This window comes from Balaenoptera musculus, chromosome 11, assembly GCF_009873245.2.
Source record: "Balaenoptera musculus isolate JJ_BM4_2016_0621 chromosome 11, mBalMus1.pri.v3, whole genome shotgun sequence".
Taxonomy (NCBI): Eukaryota; Metazoa; Chordata; class Mammalia; order Artiodactyla; family Balaenopteridae; genus Balaenoptera; species Balaenoptera musculus.
In genome coordinates, this window is record NC_045795.1 from 56,392,676 (window position 1) to 56,415,485 (window position 22,810).

General features: G+C 39.2%; 1 protein-coding gene across 2 annotated transcripts in view; it reads left to right on the top strand.

Moving 5' to 3' along the window:
- Window positions 1-22,810, top strand: part of OXSR1 (oxidative stress responsive kinase 1) — a 99,747-nt gene that overhangs the window by 32,045 nt on the left and 44,892 nt on the right. For both annotated transcript variants that reach the window (XM_036868790.1, XM_036868788.1), the window contains exons 4-5: window positions 5,377-5,518; window positions 22,405-22,460. In XM_036868790.1, coding sequence (XP_036724685.1) covers window positions 5,377-5,518; window positions 22,405-22,460 — 198 coding nt within the window. The remainder of the gene's footprint in view (window positions 1-5,376; window positions 5,519-22,404; window positions 22,461-22,810) is intronic.

Consider the following 22,810-nt stretch of genomic DNA (forward strand, 5'->3'; position numbering starts at 1 on the left):
TTTTACAGAAAATTAACTCCTGCCTAATCAAATGAGGAAAGAAATGGTCTTTTTAAAGCTTCTTTTGTGTTAGATATTGTATTAGACATTGTATTAGAGAGCTGCATTTACTACAAACTCCTTTTTTAACTTTCTTTTGGGGAAGTTAGTAACATATAAAGTAGTTCAGTCGTGTCAGGTTTGTCTGGGGTGGCATGGAACAATCAAATAGTTGAGTGTAGAAAGTTTGAAGCTATGGAAGAAAACACTTGGTCATTTCTTTTGAAGAACGGAATTTTTGAACCCTAAAAATTATGTTGTTTTTTAGAGATAAAAACCTTGTGGACTCCTACAAAACATGTATTTAAAATACATTTGTTAAAACTTAAAAATGTTAAGTGTGATTTTTGTGTTGAAATTATTGAAGTTTAATCAGTGAAGGACAAGCCTTATTATTTATTATTTAGAGGAGTTGTATGCTTTGCTGTTAGAAATTTTGGTATTGGGAAAATGGTTTAAGCAGGCTATTGTATAGAGTCCTTAGAAATAGTGAGGGGAAGGGTAGTCTCCTTTCAGATAAAAGTTAATTTCTTTGGAAAAAAAAAAAGAAAGCTTCTGAAAGGAAAAGATGAAGGGACGTCCCTGGTGGCGCAGTGGTTAAGAACCCACCTGCCAATGCAGGGGACACAGGTTCGAGCCCTGGTCCGGGAAGATCCCACATCCTGCGGAGCAACTAAGCCTGTGTGCCACAACTGCAGAGCCTACGCTCTAGAACCCGCGAGCCCCAACTACTGAGCCTATGCACCACAACTACTGAAGCCCATGCGCCTAGAGCCCATGTTCTGCAACAAGAGAAACCACCGCAGTGAGAAGCCCCTGCACTGCAATGAAGAGTAGCCCCCACTCACCACAACTAGAGAAAGCCCATACACAGCAATGAAGACCCAACGCAGCCAAAAATAAATAAATAAATAAATTTATATTAAAAAAAGTCATTCCTACCAAATATTTAAAAAAAGGAAGGGGGCTTCCCTGGTGGCACAGTGGTTAAAAATCTGCCTGCCAACGCAGGGGACACCGGTTCAAGCCCTGGCCCGGTAAGATCCCACATGCCGTGGAGCAGCTAAGCCTGTGCACCACAACTACTGAAGCCCGAGTGCCTAGAGCCCGTGCTCTGCAACAAGAGAAGCCACTGCAATGAGAAGCCCGCGCACTGCAACGAAGAGTAACCTCTGCTCGCCACAACTAGAGAAAGCCTGTGCGCAGCAACGAAGACCTGACGCAGCCAAAAATAAATAAATAAATTTATGAAAAGAAAAATTTAAGTCTTAGAATAAAAAAAGATGAAGAAGTACCTGTAGGACTGAAAGGGACGAACTATAGAAATGCAGAAATCTAATTTAATTCACTATGTTAGGGAATTATTTTGTGGTTTAAGGATGCTTTGTCATCTTCTAAGAGATAAAAGGTATGGGACTTCCTTGACCCTGAGCAGGACCCAGGTAAAAAATACCTGTTATTAAGAGTGACCAGGGCTTCCCTGGTGGTGCAGTGGTTGAGAATCCGCCTGCCAATGCAGGGGACACGAGTTCGAGCCCTGGTCTGGGAAGATCCCACATGCCGCAGAGCAACTGGGCCCGTGAGCCACAACTACTGAGCCTGCGCGTCTGGAGCCTGTGCTCCGCAACAAGAGAGGCCGCGATAGTGAGAGGCCGGCGCACCGTGATGAAGAGTGGCCCCTGCTTGCCGCAACTAGAGAAAGCCCTCGCACAGAAACGAAGACCCAACACAGCCAAAAATAAATAAATAAATTTAAAAAAGAAAAGATGACTACCATCTTAAAAAAAAAAAAATCATCTTTCTTTTCAAAAAAAAAAAAAGAGTGACCAGCTTTGTATGGTCAAGCAACAATAGAGGGTATGTCTGTTAATCTGAAATGGAATACTCAGACCAAGCAAATTTTGGCCCCTTTGAAAACTTATATGGCTTAGGAAGACACAAGCAACACCCAGTGGCTAAAGATTGGTTAAAACTTCTTGGTAAAAATACCTGTCTAAAATGGGTGAGTTAATTTTGGACTCAAGAGTGTTTTTTCATAAAAATAAACTGTGCAAATGAACATGTTGACTGAGTAATTAATTTGATTGAGCTAAATTATCAGATTTAACAAGGGTCATTAACCAGCAGCTGCTTCACCACTTTTTCAATTTTTTTTTTAATATTTAGTAATGATTTTCTTGGACAGTTAAAGTTTTGCATTGCTTTTTAAATGTTCTGTGCCATAGCCTATGAAGGCAGACATGAAATGGTTTGGGGGAATAGATAATCTACCTACATTTTAATTTTTTGCTTTGTTATGAAATTTGTACCAAACCCCTCTTGTTTTCCATTATTTAATTTACTTGCTTTTACTCTAAGAAATTCTTGGGTTTCAGTGGACAGTGCTCATCGAGTAGCCTAGGTTGTTAAAATGTAACTTCTTGGGCCCTACCTCGGATCTCTTGAATGACAGTCTATAAGGTCTGGGAATCTGCATTTTAAACTAGTTTGCCAAGTAGTTTCTTCATGTATTAAAGTGCAAGAACAGATTATCCCTGTAGAATATTTCTTCCAGATTGTGCCTAAGGACATAATATTATATATGCTGATATAGCCTTCCCTCATTATTCCTTCTTTTCTTTAGATATTAATTTGAATCATCCAGTGATAAATCTGCAGTTTTCTTTTGCTTAGAATATTTTACTTTCTTCTTTCTCTGAGTTGATATAAAGAATTCTATGTACTTTTGATGTTTGAGGAGGGAGGATTATAGGCACCGTCATCATGTTAGACGCTGCAAGATGCTGAGGAAATCATATGGAAAAGAAGGGGGGACCTTCCAGGACCAATATTTGTCAGTTAAGGAGGAAGGTCTTAGTGGTGTGATCATCCCTCCACCTATAAAAATCATATTGTTGGGAGGGAGACTAAAACTGAAAAGACAAGTTATCCCAGGGAAGAGGGGCCTTCTTATCCAGCCTTGTTTGGTATTTCTGTTCTGGACATTGTCTGGGGATGTGCACTGCTTTAATTTCCCTGTTGATCATTGGATGATGTGAAATCAATTAAAATTTTCTAAGACTTTGAAAAGGAGTTCCTGCTTCAAAGTCTTTAAGAATACAGATCTAATAACTTTGGTGTGCCCTAGAGTCTTTGTTACTCCATTTCTTTGATCTTCCAGATTAGAAGTTCCCTGAAAGTCAGCAGTCACATGTTTCTTGACATATTCTGTGGCACCTAGTTCTAGATCGCATATAATGTGACTTAATTGTTGAATGAATAAATTGTGTTTTTAATTCCTAGTAGGGGTTTCTCCCTTTGCGTTCCTTATTTTAGATATTCTTTGTATTACAAACATTTAACTCAGTTGGCATTTATACATATGTCTTCTTACTGAGCAGTTCTTTTTTTTTTTTTTATATAAATTTATTTATTTATTTATTTATTTTTGGCTGTGCTGGGTCTTCGTTTCTGTGCAAGGGCTTTCTCCAGCTGCGGCGAGCGGGGGCCACTCTTCCTCGCGGTGCGCGGGCCTCTCACTGTCGCGGCCTCTCTTGTTGCGGAGCACAGGCTCCAGATGCGCAGGCTCAGTAGTTGTGGCTCACGGGCCCAGTTGCTCCGTGGCATGTGGGATCTTCCCAGACCAGGGCTCGAACCCGTGTCCCCTCATTGGCAGGCAGATTCTCAACCACTGCGCCACCAGGGAAGCCCAGCTGAGCAGTTCTTGTATGGCCTGGATTTCTCAGAAGAATGAAATCCATGCCTGTTGGTATAGTCACTTTGCTTTTTGGGAGTTGATGTGTGATTGGTTAAACTAAACAGAACAAAACTTCTTCCTTAGGCCCCCTTTTTGTGAATCACAGTCTTGTGAATCCCAGCAGTAAAGAGGGGAAAGTGTTAGAAAAAGTTACTTAGAATCTGAAGCCTCCCTGGTTCTTTGTCTACAGAGAGTAAACTGCCTGTCTCCTGCTGGAGGTGGGGAGTGGTCGTCGCTTGGCTTCCAGGGTGGGGAGGAGGGATCTGGGAATCTTATTTTGCCTTATATGAACTTTCAACCAGTTTTCCTGTGTTCAGCCCTTTCCTTCAGTCCCCCCTCACTTTCCCTTATGCGGTCTTTGGTGTTTGTATTCTGAGCCTTTCTGGAGCTCTAGGGTAGGAATTGATATACCTCCTGTGCAGACACTGAAGTTACAGATTTTTTAACTCTGCATAATCAGTTGCTTTCTCTCTTCCAGAAAATTAGTGCTATATCTCTTCTGTTATCTTCTTTCTTTTTTATTCTGGGTTTATGCCCTTGTTATCAAGCTTATCAAGTTAGTGGATTTCAAATGGGAGCTAAAGTAAACATGTGTTCAATTCTCTAATGTTTTTGAGGATTCCATCTAGACCACTTCTTTCCATCTATTTGGAAGTACATTTTTTTCTTTTTAAGTGTGTACAATAAAAAGCATCCACCAGGGCATGTTTTCAACAGAAGCATTTGCCAAGAAATGGGCATCCAGTCTTTTCAGTGCAGTTTATGTTATGTTTCAGATTTCTTGGCACAGTTTTTAATATTGGAGATTGTTTTGCTTTGGTTCTGTGATCTTTATGGGCCATTGTACTGCCAGAAATCTTACCAATCTCTAGCAAACTTTTTTTTAATGATCATCAGTTATGGTAGACAGCATTCTGTGACTTTAATTACTATATGGGTGTCTTTTCCCTCCCTCTCTCTGATTTTTAGGAGGAGCATTATTTCCCATCCTGGGAAAAATGGGATTGATAATACATCTGGTCTGTTATTTTAAAAGAACTGCCATTTTTATTCTTTTCATATTTTTCTTTGCCTTACCTGTTTTATTTCTATTACTTATTAACCTGAAACATAATTTTAACCCTTAAATTAGTTTGCATACACATGTGATATTTACTTTCCAAGTTTTCTTATGTAATTTGACCTGCGTTTCATATCTTTATTTATACAATGTTGCATACTCTAATCTGATGTTGGAAGCCTAGATTGGTTTGTTATATCTTATACTAAAGTGTTATTGATGGGCATGGTTTACCTAGGGATTCTTCAGAGGTGATTAAAAATCCTCTATTACCTTTTTCAGATTCTCATTAGAAGTCTAAAGAAGATGCTGGTGTAACACTACTATTTGGGTATTAGCAGGCTGCTTTCTGTTTTAGAGTGGAATCGAGAATAAATTATTACCTTTAAACTTCTGTATTTCCTTATATTTACTATTTTTTCCTTTCTTTCCTACACAGCTAAGTTTATGAAAAGGTTTACATGTGTTTTGATTTAAAAATGGCTCTGAATTATATTGAATGAGTTGAAAAATTATGGAAAACTGTGTCTTCTCTTTTCAGGTTCTGTTCTGGATATTATTAAGCACATTGTGGCAAAGGGGGAACATAAAAGTGGAGTCCTAGATGAAGCTACCATTGCTACAATACTCAGAGAAGTGCTGGAGGGGTTGGAATACTTGCATAAAAATGGACAGATTCACAGGTATGTAAAAGACAACACTCTTCCCTTTTGGATAAGTGCAGTGATAGTTGTGCTGTATCATTTCATTGAGGCTATTCCCCATTCTTTTGCACAGTTAATCATAATCTCTGAGTGTTAGCAGGGTTCTTTGTATTACTAGTTCCAGTACATTGTGGTTACACAGCTAGTAAGCATTTGAAAGTAACAAGTACTTTAGTCAAATTGGAAACTCTAGAAACAGGAGAAATTCCTAATTTCCTATGGGAGTCAATCATTGCAATCACTGATAACATTTTGGAATATTCTTTTCCAGTTTCTTTTATATGCTTACAGATATTTAAAACAAAACTGTATGTATAATTTTGTCTGTTTCTTTTTTGTTTCCTTTATGTTATATCTTGACTATTTTCTCAAATTATTAAAAGCTTTTGTAAAATCACTTTTTAAAATTAAAAATTATTATTATTTTTTAAATAAAATGACATTTGAAAACCTGTGTAACATTTCATGGTTCAAGTATTTCTGGCTAATTATATCTATTCAGTCCCTGCGTACAGATAACAAGAGTTGTTATCTGTACAAATGGTGGTAGATTCTGGGTTAGTACAAATTTGTTTAGTCCCTGGATTTGGTTTTCCTTCATTTGAAGATATATTTATTTCCCCATCATTTCTGAAGGATAGTTTCCCTGGATATAAGAATTTGTAGTTGACAGTTCTTTTCTTTCAGCACCTGAAAGATGCTGTGGTACTTAATTGGGACCTTCATGGTTTCAGATGAGAAATCTGTCATGTGAATTGGTGTTCTTAGGCAATATGTTGCTTTTCTCTGGCTACTTTCAAGACTGTTTCTTCGTGGGACTTCCATGGCGGTCCAGTGGTTAAGACTCTGCGCTCTCAATGCAGGGGACACAGGTTCAATCCCTGGTCGGGGAACTAAGATCCCACATGTCACATGGCGTAGCCAAAAAAAAAAAAAAGATTGTTTCTTTTTTTTTTTTTTTTTAAACTATTTATTTATTTATTTATTTTGGCTGCGCTGGGTCTTAGTTGCCGCATGCAGGATGTTTTTAGTTGCAGCATGCAGACTCTTAGTTGCAGCATGCGGACTCTTAGCTGCGGTATGCGGGCTTCTTAGTTGTGGCATGCAAACTCCTAGTTGCAGCATGCATGCGGGATCTAGTTCCCAGACCAGGGATCGAACCCAGGCCCTCTGCATTGGGAGCTCAGGGTCTCATCCACTGGACCACCAGATAAGTCCCAAAGTTTGGTGTTGACAAGTTTAATTATGATATGTCTTAGTGTGGATTTCTTCACGTCTATCCTGTTTGGGGTTCCTAACCTTCTTGAATCTATAAGTTTTTGTCTTCACCAATTTTGGGAAGTTTTCAGCCATTATTTCTTTGAATACCTTTGCAAGCTGTTTTCCCTCATCTTCTTCTGGGACTCTAATGATGGAAATGTTAGATCTTTTGTTATTGTACCATATTGTGCCATAATCCCTGAGGCTCAGTTTTCAGCCTATTTTTACTCTGTTCAGATTGAGTAAATTTTCTTGATTTGTTTTCAGGTTTGCTGATTCTATCCTCTGTCCTCTCCATTCTACTCTGGAACCCATTCCTTGAGCTTTTTATTTCAGTTAGTGTAGGTTTTCAGTTATATAATTTTTATTTGGTTCTTTTTTATAGCTTTTATTTTTTTTGCTGAGATTTTCTGTTTTTCATTTGTTTTGAGAATTCCAAATTGCATGTTAGAAGCATTTTCATGATGGCTGCTTTAAAATTCTTGTCAAATAATTCCAAAACCTGATTCATCTTTGTGTTGACATCATTTAGTTGTCTTTCCTTTTTGAAGTTTTTCCTGGTTCTTGGTATGTTGAATGATTTTTTTTTAAATTTTATCATGGATGTTTTGGATGTTATGTTAGGAGACTCTTGATCCTATTGAAATAATAATATACAGAAATAATATATTTTAGCAGGCAATTGCCCTGATTTTTTAGAGCCCTTGCGGTGTTGTTCTGGTTTGTTTTGTTCCTGTGGCACTGCTGGGGCTCTCTTCTCAATCCCTGCTGATGCCACCCATTGGAGTAGAGTGCCCTTCCCCAGGCCTGGTGCTGCTAGGTGGAAGGTGGGAGGTAGTGGCTGTGCCTGTGGGTCTGTGAGCACTTCTTGGGCTCACCTTGTGGACCAGGCCACCTGGCCGCAATCGGGCTCCCACTCATTCTGTGGTATTGCCTGTGGACATGAAAGGCACTTTTCTGGACCACCTTTTGCTACTGAGTGGGGAATTGGGAGACACTGGGTCTGGGTCATCCTTTGCCAGTGTGTAGAGCAGTGGTCCCCAAACTTTTTGGCACCAGGGACTGGTTTCATGGAAGACAATTTTTCCACACACTGGGGTGGGGGTGGGGGAATGGTTTAGAACAGGCCACAGCCCAGTACCAGTCTGCGACCCTGGGGATTGGGGACCCCTGGTGTAGAGGACCAAGAGGTGCCAGACCTGGGTCACTTTCTGCTGCTGGGTGGAAGAATGGGAGATATTGGCTGGGCCTATCGGTGGTGCTGGTGTAGGCAGCATGGGCCTACCTGCTGCACTAGATGTGGATTGGGCACTGGAGTTTCCTGTCTGGTCTTCATTGGCACCTCTGGTTCTGGCCTAGTGGGTCAGCCTTCCACTCCAGCTATGTAGTCAGGGATGGGGTCCCTGCTAGGTCTGAGCTGTGCTGCCCCTTTCCTGATCCTTTGGCCACAGAGAGCAGGCTTAGAGCTTCTTCTTCTTTTTTTTTTTGGTCTATGCCTATTGACAGTTCTGGGTTGCAAGACTGTAATACCCAGTCCAGGATATATGAGATTGAAAGAAAACTCAGGGAAGTGGTATAGTGCAATGTGAAAGTGGACTTGGATTAGTTGTAAATGTGTAGAGCAAACTCTAGGGCAACCACTAAAAAAGGAAAAATAGAAGAATTAATATGCTAAGAGAGGAGAGAAAAATAGAATCATATAAAATGCTCAATTAAAACCGAAGAAAGCAGAAAAAGAGTGGAAGAACACAACAAGATATAACATTTAAAATCACCTACTTTTAAGGAACTACAAAAATAAGAACAGACTGAGCCCAGAGTTAGCAGAAGGAAGTTAAATAAAAACATTACAATGGAAATACATGAAATACAGACTAAAAAGACAGTTGAAAATGTCAGTGAAACCAGTTTTTAAGAACTGGTTTCTGAAAAAGATAAATAGACAAATTGTTAGCTAGACTCACCAAGAGAAAAAGAGAGAGGACTCAAATAAATTAAATTCAGAAATGAAAGAGGATATATTACAGCTGATACCACAGAAGTATAAGGGATCATAAGAGACTACTATGAACAATTATATGCCAACAAATTGTACAACCTAGAAGAAATGGATAAATTCCTAGAAACATACAATCTACCAAGATTGAATCATGAAGAAATAGAAAATCTAAATGGACCAATTACTACTAAGGAGATCAATTCAATAATCAAAAACCTCCCAACAAAAATCCAGGACTGATGGCTTCACTGGTGAATCTTACCAAATATTTAAAGAGGAACTTACAATAATCCTTCTCAAACTCTTCCAAAAACTAGAAGAGGAGGAAACATTACAAACTCATTTTACAAGGCCAGCATTACCCTGATACCAAAGCCAGACAAGGACACTACAAGAAAAGAAAATTACAGGCCAATATCCTTGATAAACATATACGCAGAGATCTTCAACAAAATGTTAGCAAACAAAATTCAACAATATGTTAAGAGAATCATACAGCATGATTAAGTGGGATTTATTCCAGGGATGCAAGGGTGGTCCAACATCTGCAAATCAATCAATCACTATGATACACCACTTTAACAAAATGAACGATAAAATCATGGTCATCTCAATAAATGCAGAAAAAGCTTTTGACAAAATTCAACATCCTTTCATAATGAAAACTCTTGACAAACTGGGTATAGAGGGAATGTACCTTAACATAATAAAGGCCATTTATGATAAGCCCACAACAAACATCATACAAAAAATGATACTGGACCTCTATCTTATACCATACAGAGGAATCAAGTCAAAATGGATTAAAGACATGAACTTAGGACCTGAAACTATAAAACTCCTAGAAGAAAACATATCCTTGACATTGGTCTTGGCAATGATTTTTTGGATTTGACACCAATAGCAAAGGCAACAAAAGCAAAAACTTTAAAAACTAGACCACATCAAACTAAAAAGCTTCTGCCCAGCAAAGGAACCCATCAAAAAAGTAAAAAGGCAACCTACTAAATAGGAGTAAATATTCGCAAACCACATTCTGATAAGGGGATAACATCCCCAAAATAGGAGGAACTCATACAACTCAGAGGCAAAAAAATAAAAACAACCCAATTAAAAAATGGGAAAAGGACCTGAAGAGACATTTTCCCAAAGAACACATATAAGTAGCCAACAGATATATGTGAAAAAGGTGATCAACATCACTAACCATTGGGGAAATGCAAATCAAAACGACAATGAAATATCCTCTCACACCTGTTAGGATGTCTGTTATCAAAAAAACAAGATATCAGGGAATTCCCTGGTGGTCAAGTGGTTAGGACTCCGTGCTTTCACTGCCAAGGGCCAGGGTTCAATCCCTGGCCAGGGAACTAAAATCCCACAAGCCGTATGGTGCAGCCAAAAAACAAAACAAAACAAAAAGACAAGATATCAGATGCTGTCAAGGATATGGAGAAAGGGAACCCTTGTGTACTGATGTTGGGAGTGTAAACTGGTAGAGCCACTGTGGAAACAGTATGGAGGTTCCTCAAGAAATTAAAAATAGAATTACAGGGAGACTTCCCTGGCGGTCCAGTGGTTAAGACTCTGCACTTCCAATGCAGGGGGCACAGGTTTGATCCCTGGTCTGGCAGCTAGGATCCCACAAGCCGTGTGGCGCAGCCAAAAAAAAAAGAATTACAATAAGATCCAGAAATCCCATTGCTGGGTATACGTCCAAAAGAAATGAAGTCATTATCTCAAAGAGATATCTGTACTCCCATATTCAGCATTATTCACAATAGTCAAGATATGGAAACAACCTAAGTGTGTGTCATGGATGAATGGATAAAGAAATTGTGATACACACACACACACACACACACACACGCATGTACAATGGACTTTATTCATCCATAAAAAGGAGGAAGTCCTGTCATTTGTGACAACACGGATGAACTTGAAGGGCATGCTATGCTAAGTGAATTAAGCCAGACAGAGAAAGACAAATACTGCATGGTATCACTTAATATGTGGGATCTTAAAACACACACACACACACACACACACAGTTAAATTCATTGAAATAGAGAGTAGAAAAGTGGTTGCCAGGGGCTGAGTGGGTGAGGGAAACAGGGAGAGGTTGGTGAAAGTGCAAACTTTCAGTTATAAGATGAATAAGGTCTGAGGATTTAATGTATATCATGTTGACTATAGTGGATAACACTGTATCATATTATTGCAGTTTGCTAAGAGAGTAGGATTTAAATGTTCTCAAAAAATAAAAGTAAATATGTGAGGTGATAAATGTGTTAATTAACTCTATGGAGTTAATCCTTTCCCAGTGTATATGTGTACCAAACCATCACATTGTACACTTTAAATATCTTACAGCTTTATTTATATCTTACAAATTTATTTATCTTACAATATATCTTATTTATTTATATCTTACAATTTTATACCTCAGTTAAAAAAAAAGTCACCTACTTAACCCTAATCCGTCAGCAAACAGACAAGCAAAGGCCCAGAAAAGTAACTGACCAAAGATCAGGTGACTACCGATTTGTAAAACTGAGGTTTTAAGGAGTAATCAGAATATGGAGGAAAAAAACAAGGTATTCCCTCCCCCTACACACAAACTTTTGATTAGATTACCCTGAGAGTAGAAGCATTTTAAAGAAAATCAATGTATAGTAAGTGAAATCAGTCATCTATAGAAGCATCTCATTCTAGGAAAAATGAATAATTCTTTCCAGTTGTTTAAGTTTTTTCCACCTGCTTAAGTCTTACAAAGGAAACAAACTTTTTTAAAATTAATTAATTTTTATTTTTGGCTGCGTTGGATCTTCATTGCTGCGCACGGGCTTTCTCTAGTTGTGGTGAGTGGGGGCTACTCTTTGTTGCGGCTCATGGGCTTCTCGTTGCAGTGGCTTCTTTTTTTTTAATTTAATTTAATTTTATTTTATTTTATTTATTTTATTTTTGGCTGCATTGAGTCTTCTTTGCTGTGCGCGGGCTTTTCTCTGGTTGCGGTGAGCGGGAGGTACTCTTTGTTGCCGTGCACGGGCTTCTCATTGCGGTGGCTTCTCTTGTTGCGGAGCACAGGCTCTAGGCGCACAGGCTTCAGTAGTTGTGGCACGGGGGCTCAGTAGTTGTGGCTTGCAGGCTCTAGAGCGCAGGCTCAGTAGCTCAGTAGTTGTGGTGCACGGGCTTAGTTGCTCTGCGGCATGTGGGATCTTCCCAGACCAGAGCTCAAACCCATGTCCCCTGCATTGGCAGGCGGATTCTTAACCGCTGTGCCACCAGGGAGCGGTAGCTTCTCTTGTTGTGGAGCATGGGCTCCAGGCGCGCAGGCTTCAGTAGTTGTGGCGCATGGGCTCAGTAGTTGTGGCTCGCGGGCTCTAGAGCACAGGCTCAGTAGTTGTGAGGGCTCAAACCCGTGTCTCCTGCATTGGCAGGTGGATTTTTAACCACTGAGCCACCAGGGAAACCCCAAACTTTCTTTTTATGAGGATAAAAGAGAGTAATTGATTCTAAGGAATAACATGTAAACTAGAAATCTTGGAAACACTGAAAGTATATTCTTAAGACAATAGGATTTTTCATCTAAAATTGTACGTAATCAGTTGTTTTGTACCTAGTTAAAATAATGTGTTAACAAATGACTGAAAAGGGGGCATGACCAAAGGGTATGTTTAGGAATTTATTTCCCACACTGTCAAGGGAAAAGGTGCCCTGAAAAACAGGATTCCTGTCCTCTGAATGGTGATAACCCTGTGGATACATACCTTGGTACCTAGCAATGAACGTAATTCAGTTAATACCTCAGTTCTGATTCCATGTTCATCAAATAATCTTCTAGAAGGACATATGCCATAGACTGCTAATTGGCCCCTAATATGTCTCCCCTTGTTTTAGAATTAAAAGAAAAAAGACATTTTTTACTGGGCACATGAACATCCAGAGGAAAGGCAACATTTCATAACCTCCCATGCAGGCCAGATTTGACTGTGTGATTTAGTTTCTAGCCACTGTGATGAAAACAATAGTGTTCCCTTAACAGGTTTTATCAGTCCCAGCACCACTGACTTTTGGGCTGGGCAATTCTTTGTTGCAGGGGCTATCCTGTGCGTTATAGAACAGATCTAGCAGCATATCCGGCTTCTACCTATTACATGCCAGTAGCGCACACACGTACACACTGCCCCCAGTGCCCATTGCGACAACCTAAAATATCTCTAGACATTGCCAAATACCCTGAGAACCACTGCTCACAGAAAGTGACATAACCTCTATTTGCCCTTTCCTTCCTTCTATTGAAATGTGGATGTGGTAGTAAGGCATCTTGGACTGTGCAGCAAGAACTTAGAGATGGTAGAGCAATAAAATATGAGGAACCTGAATCACCAACTCTGTGGAGTTACCATGCTGAACTGATGTCACTCATGCCCAGACTGTCATGTGAGAGGAAAAAAAATTTATTTTACCACCATATAGATCATCAGTGATTGACAGACTCTGGCCCACAGGATGAATGCAGCCTGATGCCTGTTTTTTTTGGTTTTGTTTTTTTTTTTGGTTTCTTTTTTAAAACACAGCCATGCACATTTTAGCACTACAGAGAAAAAGTAGTGGTGACAGATATCATCTGCCCCACAAACCCTATTTACTATCCGGCCCTTTAAGAAAATGTTGACCCCTGGTGTAGATAATAATGACAGCTAGCATTCACTGCAACTTGTGTGCTAAATACTTTTTTTTTCTTTTTAAATATTTATTATTTGGCTGCGCCGGGCCTTAGTTGCAGCATGTGGGATCTTTAGTTGCAGCATGTGAACTCTTAGTTGCGGCATATGGGGTCTAGTTCCCTGACCAGGGATAGAACCCGGGCCCCCTGCATTGGGAGCATGGAGTCTTAGACACTGGACCGCCAGGGAAGTCCCTAAATACTTTTCTAAGTGTATTTTCTACCTTAACCTGATTTAATCTTCACAATTATTTTATGAGTTGGTACTATTTTTTAAAAGTTAATTAATTAATTAATTTTTGGCTGCGTTGGGTCTTCATTGCTGCGCATGGGCTTTCTCTCTAGTTGCGGTGAGCAAGGCCTACTCTTTGTTGCCGTGCGCCTACTTCTTACTGCAGTGGCTTCTCTTTGTGTGGAGCACAGGCTCTAGGCACGTGGGCTTCAGTAGTTGTGGCACACAGGCTCAGTAGTTGTGGCTCACGGGCTCTAGAGCACAGGCTCAGTAGCTGTGGCACACGGGCTTTGTTGCTCTGCGGCATGTGGGATCCTCCCGGACCAGAGCTCAAACCCATGTCCCCTGCATTGGCAGGTGGATTTTTTTTTTTTTTTTATAAATTTATTTATTTTTGCCTGCATTGGGTCTTCGTTGCTGCGTGCGGGCTTTCTCTAGTTGTGGCGAGCAGGGGCTACTCTTTTCGGTTTTTTTTGGCTGTGTAGGGTCTTTGTTGCTGCGCGTGGGCGGCGAGCGGGGGCTACTCTTCATTGCGGTGCGTGGGCTTCCCATTGGGTAGCCTCTCTTGTTGCAGAGCACGGGCTCTAGGCACGCAAGCTTCAGCAGTTGTGGCACTCAGGCTCAGTAGTTGTGGCACACGGGCCCAGCTGCTCCACGGCATGTGGGACCTTCCCAGACCAGGGCTCGAACCCGTGTCCCCTGCACTGGCAGGCGGATTCTTAACCACTGCGCCACCAGGGAAGCCCGGCAGGTGGATTCTTAACCACTGTGCCACTAGGGAAGCCCCTGGTACTATTATTATTCCTATTTTACAGATGAGGAAACCAAGGTAAAGAGAGTTAAGTAACTTGACAAAGGTCACCCAGCTAGTGACAGAGCTGGGATCTGAATTTAGCAGTCTACTTCCAAAGTCTTCTAGGAAATATTGTGCTAATCAGTGAAGCTGGGCATATATTGATTTAAATATCAATTATAGTTTTTAGTTACTAACTCAATAGAATTTAGATCTGCCACTGAATTATTATTCTTTAAATATGCAATTGTTATCTTATTTAACATATCTGTATCTCTATTTTTAAAAGTCAGAGTCCTCACTTCAGAACATGGATAGAAGTATATTCTTTTCCCTAAACCTTTACATATGCAGACTGTATATAGTCAATGGTAAAATTAACCCAAAATACACACTGAAATACAGGTTAAGTTCACTGTCTTTTTTAGAAAGCAATAAAGTTGACTTACATCAAGTTCAGGCACAAATTCAATCTGTGCTCAATTTTGTATGACTGTAACATCTACTTTGTTAAATTTATCAGCTCTCATTTAGCTAAATGAGTAAAAGGGACCAAAAAATATTGAAAGAAATAGTGACCTGAAACTTCCAAATTTGAGGAAGAACATTAATCTACAAATTTAAGAAGCTTAACGAACCACAATTAAGATAAATACAAAGAGATCTATACCCAGACACATCATAGTCACCCTATTGAAACCTAAACACAAAGAGAATATCTTGAAGGCAGCAAGAGAAAAACAACTTATCTTGTAGGGGGAATGCTATAGACTGAATGTTTGTGTCCCCTCAGAATTCATATGTTGAAACCTAATCCTCAATGTGGTGGTATTTGGAGGTGGAGCCTTTGGGAGGTACATAGGTCATGAGGGTAGAGCCCACATGAATGGTATTAGTGTCCTTATAAAAGAGACCCCAGAGAACTCCCTTGCCCCTTCTGCCTTGTGAAGATACAGCGAAAAGGTGGTCACCTATGAACAGGGAAGCAGCTCCTCACCAGGCACCAGATCTGCCCCTGCTTTGATCTTGGACTTTCCAGCCTCCAGAACTGTGAGAAATAAATGTTGGTTGTTTAAGTTACCCAGTCTGGTATTTTTGTTATAGCAGCCTGAACAGACTAAGACAGAGCATCAGTGTGATTAGGAGTTGACTTCACATCGGAACAGTGGAGGCCAGAAGTTAGTTGAAGTTAGCCCTACAACACTAATGACCCCTTTGAACTATAGTCCTCTGCGATTGAAAGATATTTTATAGGTACATACAGGTTCAGGATTGTTATCTTCTTGGTAAATTATTCCCTTTTTTTTGTTGTTATATAATGACACTTTTTATTCCTAGAAATGCTTTTGTATTAAAGACAGTTAGGTATTATTTTAATATGGCTTTACTGGCTTGCCTTTGGCAAGTATATGTTTCATTGTGGCTCAGTCTTCCTAGGGTCCTAGGTTTATGAAGGGGTCTCAGTTCTCTTTCTCAACCTTAAGCTAGCCCAATGCCATGTTTTCTGTTTATGGGTGGATTTTAAAGCCTGAGCTCCCTAGCTATTTGGGGGAGTATCACTGTTCTGTCACCCAAGGCTTACTGCTCTGCTCTTAAGTGTCCTTTTCATTTCTGAAGATTGAAGATTTCCTTTTCTTTATTTCATGTTCATTTATGTGGCAGTTTCCCCCCCTAATTAATCCAGCATTTCTGTGTGTTTGGAGAAGGGGAATGGTGTATCTTGGGGCCAAGGCCTGGGTAGTAAGTGATGAAAGTCTCTGCCGTGTTGCTGGAATGGAAATTCTCTTACACATAAAATCAGAGAACCTCAGTGTTGGCTTCATATTGGAATCACCTGGGAAACTTTAATAAGTACTGGTTCCTGGATCCACTGCCAGAAATTCATTAAACTGGTCTATGATGAGGCCTTGGCATTGGGACTTCTGAAAGTTCCCCAAGAGATCCTAATATGCAGCCAAGGCTAAGAACCCTACTTACACTTTAGCCGAGATGCACTGAGATTTCAACAGGAGAAGGTTGGGATAAAGTTGTTTTACTGGGAAACAGAGATGGATGTTTTTAGTAGGTTTTGTTACTTCTCATATCTTTAGAGTCCAGTTGTTATTTCAGGTAGATTTGTGTCAGTCTGGTGGATTAGGTCACATAATTTTACTCTGTTTCTACTGTGTTTTCTCCTTGACTCCCCAGGCTTTAGAGGTTTTGACTAGGGCGAATAGGTCTCTAATTAGACTTACACTTTTCTCTCTGTATCTACGTACCCAAATATTTTTCCCATTTAAAGAGGTTAGCTTTAACAGAAATGGTAGATATTTAGTTAGTTTAAGATGCCTAAATGTAGCGTATTTTCCAGCTTTTGTCTTGATTCATTTCTTCTCTTGGCCTTTTTCATGTTTTCCATAAACTGTGCCTATTGATGAGTCATAAAAATGTAATGGGGGGGCTTCCCTGGTGGTGCAGTGGTTAAGAATCAGCCTGCCAATGCAGGGACACGGGTTCGATCCCTGGTGGCACAGTGGTTAAGAATCCGCCTGCCCTAACACACCACTGTAAGGCAATTGTACTTCAATAAAGATGTTTAAAAAAAAAAAAGCACTACCCATAAAAGAAAATATTGATAAAATGGCATTCATCAATATTTAAAACTTCTGCTCTTCAATCAACAACCTTTAAGAAACTGGAAAAAAAAAAAAGAAACTGAAAGGGCAAGCTACATTCTGGGAGAATATATTTGCAACACATATATTAGACTCATATCCATAGCACATAAAGAACTATGAATTAATAACAAGAAGACAAACTAACAGAAAGTGCATGAAAGACCTGAACAGACACTTCATAAAAGAAGATATGAGTGGCCAATAAGCAGAGACAACGATGCTCAAAATCATTAGGCATCAGAGAAATGCAAATTAAAACCACTGTGAGTTACTACTACATCCCCTCTACTAAAAAGACTAATCATATCAAATCATTGGCTAGGATACAGAACAGCTGGAACTCTCATTCACTGGGAAAGGGATATTGCAAAATGGTACAACCAGTGTAGAAAACTGGACACTTCTGATAAAGTTAAATATGCACATGGCTTAAGATCCAGCAATCCCATTCCTAAGTACTGTCCCAAGAGAAATTACAACAGAGGTTGACCAAAAAAATTGAATATGAATGTTCACAGCATCTTCATTCATAATGTTCCCAAATTGGAAACAACCCAATATCCATTGTGTGACACGTCCATACTGTAGAACACAAAGAGAAATGAACTACTCATACACGCAACAATTTAGACTAATCTCAAGAGCATTATGTTGAGCTAAAGAATCTAGGCACAAAACAGTACCTACTCTACGATTCCATTTATGTGAAATTCAAGACTAGGCAACACTAAGTGACAGTGACACGGATCAGTGGTTGCATCTAAGTGGGATACGAGGAAGAAGTGTGAGGGGCCGGAGGAATTTTCTGGAGTGAAGGAATTGGTCTGTATCTTAATGGAGGGTGTGTTCACAAGTGTATAATCTGTCAAAACTTACTGAATAACTGTATTTTATTGTATGTAAATTATACCTGTAAATTATAGTGTCAAAAGAAAAAAGAAAAAAAAAAAAAGAATCCGCCTGCCAATGCAGGGACACGGGTTTGATCCCTGGTGGCACAGTGGTTAAGAATCCGCCTACCAATGCAGGGACACGGGTTCGATCTGTGCACCACAACTACCGAGCATGTGCTCTAGAGCCCACGAGCCACAACTACTGACCCCATGTGCCACAACTACTGAAGCCCGTGCGCCTAGAGCCCGTGCTCTGCAACAAGAGAAGCCACCGCAATGAGAAGCCTGCTCGCCGCAACTAGAGAAAGCCCGCACACAGCAATGAAGACCCAATACAGGCAAAAATAAAATAACTAAAAGTAAATAAATTTTAAAAAAATGTGATGGGGAGAAACTTGTGTTCTGTACTAATGAGAAAGTCAAGTATGTCTATGATATTACTTTTAATTTTAAAAGGAATCTGTAACTTTGGTGCAGTAGTGACTTGTGAGAAATGGCATCAAGCTGTGGAAAACAACACTCACTGTTCTTGCTGTTTAAGAGTGGTTGGAGGATTTAACTGTTGGGGCTGTTGGGTTGCTTGATATCCTTTGAGGCAGGTAACAAAGGTTCTTCAGTTAAGGACCATTATGTTGATTTCCAGAGATTTAGTTACAAATCTTTTCCTTGAAAGGTCATTTGCCCTGTTGTGTGTGAGGACAGACTGTGGTGTGTTTAATTGTCCAGTGAGCCATTTAGCTTCATGATCTTCCTCTGCTTTTACTCTTGGAAACTGTTCTATATTTTACACTTTTGGTTTGAAAAGGGAAACATGAATTGATTATCTGGGGAACTGATCAGGAAAAGTAGTCACCCAAAGTGTAGGTTCGACTGAAAATGGATTACTGTTTCTTCACTTAAGACAAAAGCTTAGAAAACATTATTTGAATGGGTAATGCAAATATAGGCTTAGAAATTCAAATGGTACAAATGGTATATGATAAAAAAACAAGTCTTCACCATATCTACTGTGCTAAAACGTGGTGATAAATATGTACTCTTGATATGATGTGATGAAAATGGCACTTCTGTGGTTTTCCTTCCCAAAACTCATAACACCAGTTTAATCATGAGGAAAACATCATACAAATTCCAGTAGAGGGGCATCCTACAAAATACTGGACCATTACTCCTCAAAACTGTCAAGGTCATTAAAAACAAGGAAAGTCAAAGATTAACTGTCACAGACAAGAGAAGCCCCTAAGAAGACATGACAACTAAATGGAACATGGTATCCTGGGAAAGAAAAAGGACATTAGGTTAAAACTAAAATACTTGAATAAATTGTAGACCTTAGTTAATAGTAATGCATCAATACTAGTTCATTACTGTGGCAACAGAACCATTTAATGTGTCATGTTAACAATAGGGGAAACTGAGTGACAGGTGTATGGGAACTCCTCTGCACTATCTTCTCAATTTTTATGTAAATCTAAAACTGTTCTAAAAAAAAATAAAGCATTTTAGGGACTTCCCTGGTGGTGCAGTGGTTAAGAATCCGCCTGCCAAGGCAGGGGACACGGGTTCGAGCCCTGGTCCGGGAGGATCCCACATGCCGCGGAGCAACTAAGCCTGTGCACCACAACTGCTGAGCCTGAGCTCTAGAGCCCGCGAGCCACAACCACTTAGCCTGCATGCCACAACTACGGAAGCCTGCGCACCTAGAGCCTGTGCTCTGCAACAAGAGAAACCACCGCAGTGAGAAGTCCGCACACCGCAACGAAGAGTAGCGCCCGCTCGCCGCAACTAGAGAAAGCCCGCTCACAGCAACAAAGACCCAAGGCAGGCAGGCAGGCAGGCAGGCAGGCATAAATAAACAAACAAACAAACAAACAAACAAACAAATAAATATAATAAAGCATTAAAAAAAAGAAAAAATCTCCTTCTTTCACTGAACCTCTAGTACCCTGGTCTAAAGGGAACCACTTCTTGCCATTTTCTTGTGATTCCTTTGAGAGCGATTTTATGGCAATATAAACATACTGTATGTATCTCTCTCCCTCCTGCTTAAAAACAAAAGACAAATGGCAACATGATGTATGTAGTATTCTTATTTCACTTAATATATTTGGAGATTGTTCCATATTAACATATATATTCGTTAGTATTCGTAGTATTTCATTGTATAGATATACCATAGTTTAACTGCTTTCCTATTTAGATGGATAGTTAGTTGTCCTATTTGATTACAGCATACTGGTTTATAAGCCTAATATTTGGAACAGAGTTAAGAGGTGGGAGTTGGGAGGTGGGATGGCAGGAGGGAACAATTTTATTTTTGTATTTAGTTGGATTCATTGATTTACTACTCCACATCTCTTCAGAAACAATCCATTTTTATTTTAGTGTTTAGTTGGATGGATGGATTGATTTAATGATTCACTTATCTCCATAAGAAGATTTAAGGCAGGTTGTCTTCTATTATTTAAATCTATTTGATGAGTATCTGGGAGATGCCCCCTATGCACTAATTATAATATTAAGTAAGTACAGATGATATAGAAATGTACTAAGATATGACTCATGGTGAAATGAGAAAGATTATATTTTTATGATCTGTACTAACATTATAGCCTGCTGCAGAAACACAGAGGAGGAAGTGACTAAACTATACATTGGTTTTTCCGTTAAGTTTTAGATATCATTCCAGATGAGCTCAGAAAAAGGAGTTGAAGGTTCATGGTTGCCTTAGTTGAATGGTCTTGTCACCAAGGGAAGGAAATATCCTCAGTTCTCTCCTGTTCATGGTGTAGACTTTAGGTTTGTAGAGCAAAGTGAGCCAACTTCCATTCTAAGTCAGCCTCTGGGAAAGGTCCTATAAATTGCTTGGACTTATAAGCAGAAAAAAATACTCAGTAACATGATTTCCGAATGATTCAGTATATATTCAGGAAAGGTATTGTATACTCTTGGTATGGTGACGTTGCTACACACAGTTGTGAAACTGTTGTTCATTGTTTACCAAGGAATGGTTATAGCTAAGGATAGGGGAAAGAAGACAGGGACAAGGAAGAGATGAAGTGTCCTTTCACTGGTTCTTTTTCCTGACAAACAGGGTCTTCTTCCATGAGCTAGCCTCGCTTTTCTTTCTTGTCTAGCTTCAAGGCCTGGCTCTTTTTTATTTAATTATATTTATTTTTAATTATGAAACAAATAGGTGAGTCCATTCCCACAAGACTCTGATCCCACTCCTCTCCACTAAAGGAAATAAATTCATTGCTCTCTGTGTATGGAAAGGGGTGTGTGTGTTTGTGTGTGTGTAACATTAATGGTGGCATACAAAATGCACTGTCCTATTTGATTTGTTCACTTAGCAGTATGTATTATGTATTAGAGGGCATGACATGTTGATTGACCTTAATCCATTTCATGGATGTAACAGAATTAATTTAATCTTTTTGCTGTTGTTGGCTTTCTAGGTTGCTACCATTTTTGGTTGGTTATTACAAACAATTCTGTAGACAACCCCCTTGTACATTCTGTGAACATTGTGAGAGTTTCTCTAGGTTATCAAAGAAGTGGATTACTCATAGGAATTAGGGATTGTAAATTTTGCTAGATATTACTGACACATTATTGCATGAGAAAAACAAGTTGTAGATTTGAAGGCATAGTACAGTATCATTTATGTTGGAAGAAAAGCCCAGATATGTCACAGGAACATATTCTGTTAACTAGACTGATAATGGTTGAAAACTTTGGAGAGAATACTAGACTTGAGAACAGTGGTCAAAAGGAACTTTGGCCTTTTCAGTGTTGTTTAGGTTTTTATAACAGGAATGTGTTCATGTATTACTTGAGTTGTTATATATAGTTACTAATAAGAATATAGAGATATTTGAATAATTTACATCATGTATTTATGCTACAGGCATAGAATAGTCCCTGTTTTCAACCACATACCATTTAAAAATTTTGATCATATATTAGGGTGTAGAAAAAAATCATTGTATTTTAAAAAGTAGATAAGGTGATAGTAAGTGAGGGTCACATTCTTTGGCCACTATTATCTCAATTGAGTATTTAATAACCTCAGATTTTCCAAATTTAATAGTAAAAAGCTATATGTTATTGTTTACAATGTTTGGATTCTAGTACAAGTGACTACAATTTTAAAAATTCTACTGTTGGCCTTAATACCCTTTACTGCAAAATAGAACATTTAAATATTGACAGTGTTGTGGTGAATATAGTGAACTGCTTAAGTTATGTGACTCCAAAGAATAAGTGTTTTTTAATAAGTGATTTTTTTTTTTCTTAAAGAGATGTGAAAGCTGGCAATATTCTTCTTGGAGAAGATGGCTCAGTACAGATTGCAGGTAATGATTAGTATTTCTTTTTATTTTGGTTTAATGGTTGATAGAACCACATTACTTATCTGTTATGTTTTCTTAGTCAGTTTTCTCTTCTATCCCCTGGACCCTCTTTGGTCAAACATACTATGTTGACACATCCCTACTGACTCTCAAGATATCTTCCACTACTCATCCTTCATTTTCAATCTTAGGCATTTTCTGACCATTGCTCATTACCTTACAATTATCTACTCCTTATCCCCATTAAAGTCGTCATCTGTGGGTTTTCATAGCATTCTTTACTTTCTTTTAAAGGAGAAGTAGTCAAGAAACCTCATTGCGTTTAAGAATAAATATGCTACAGAGAGGTGATA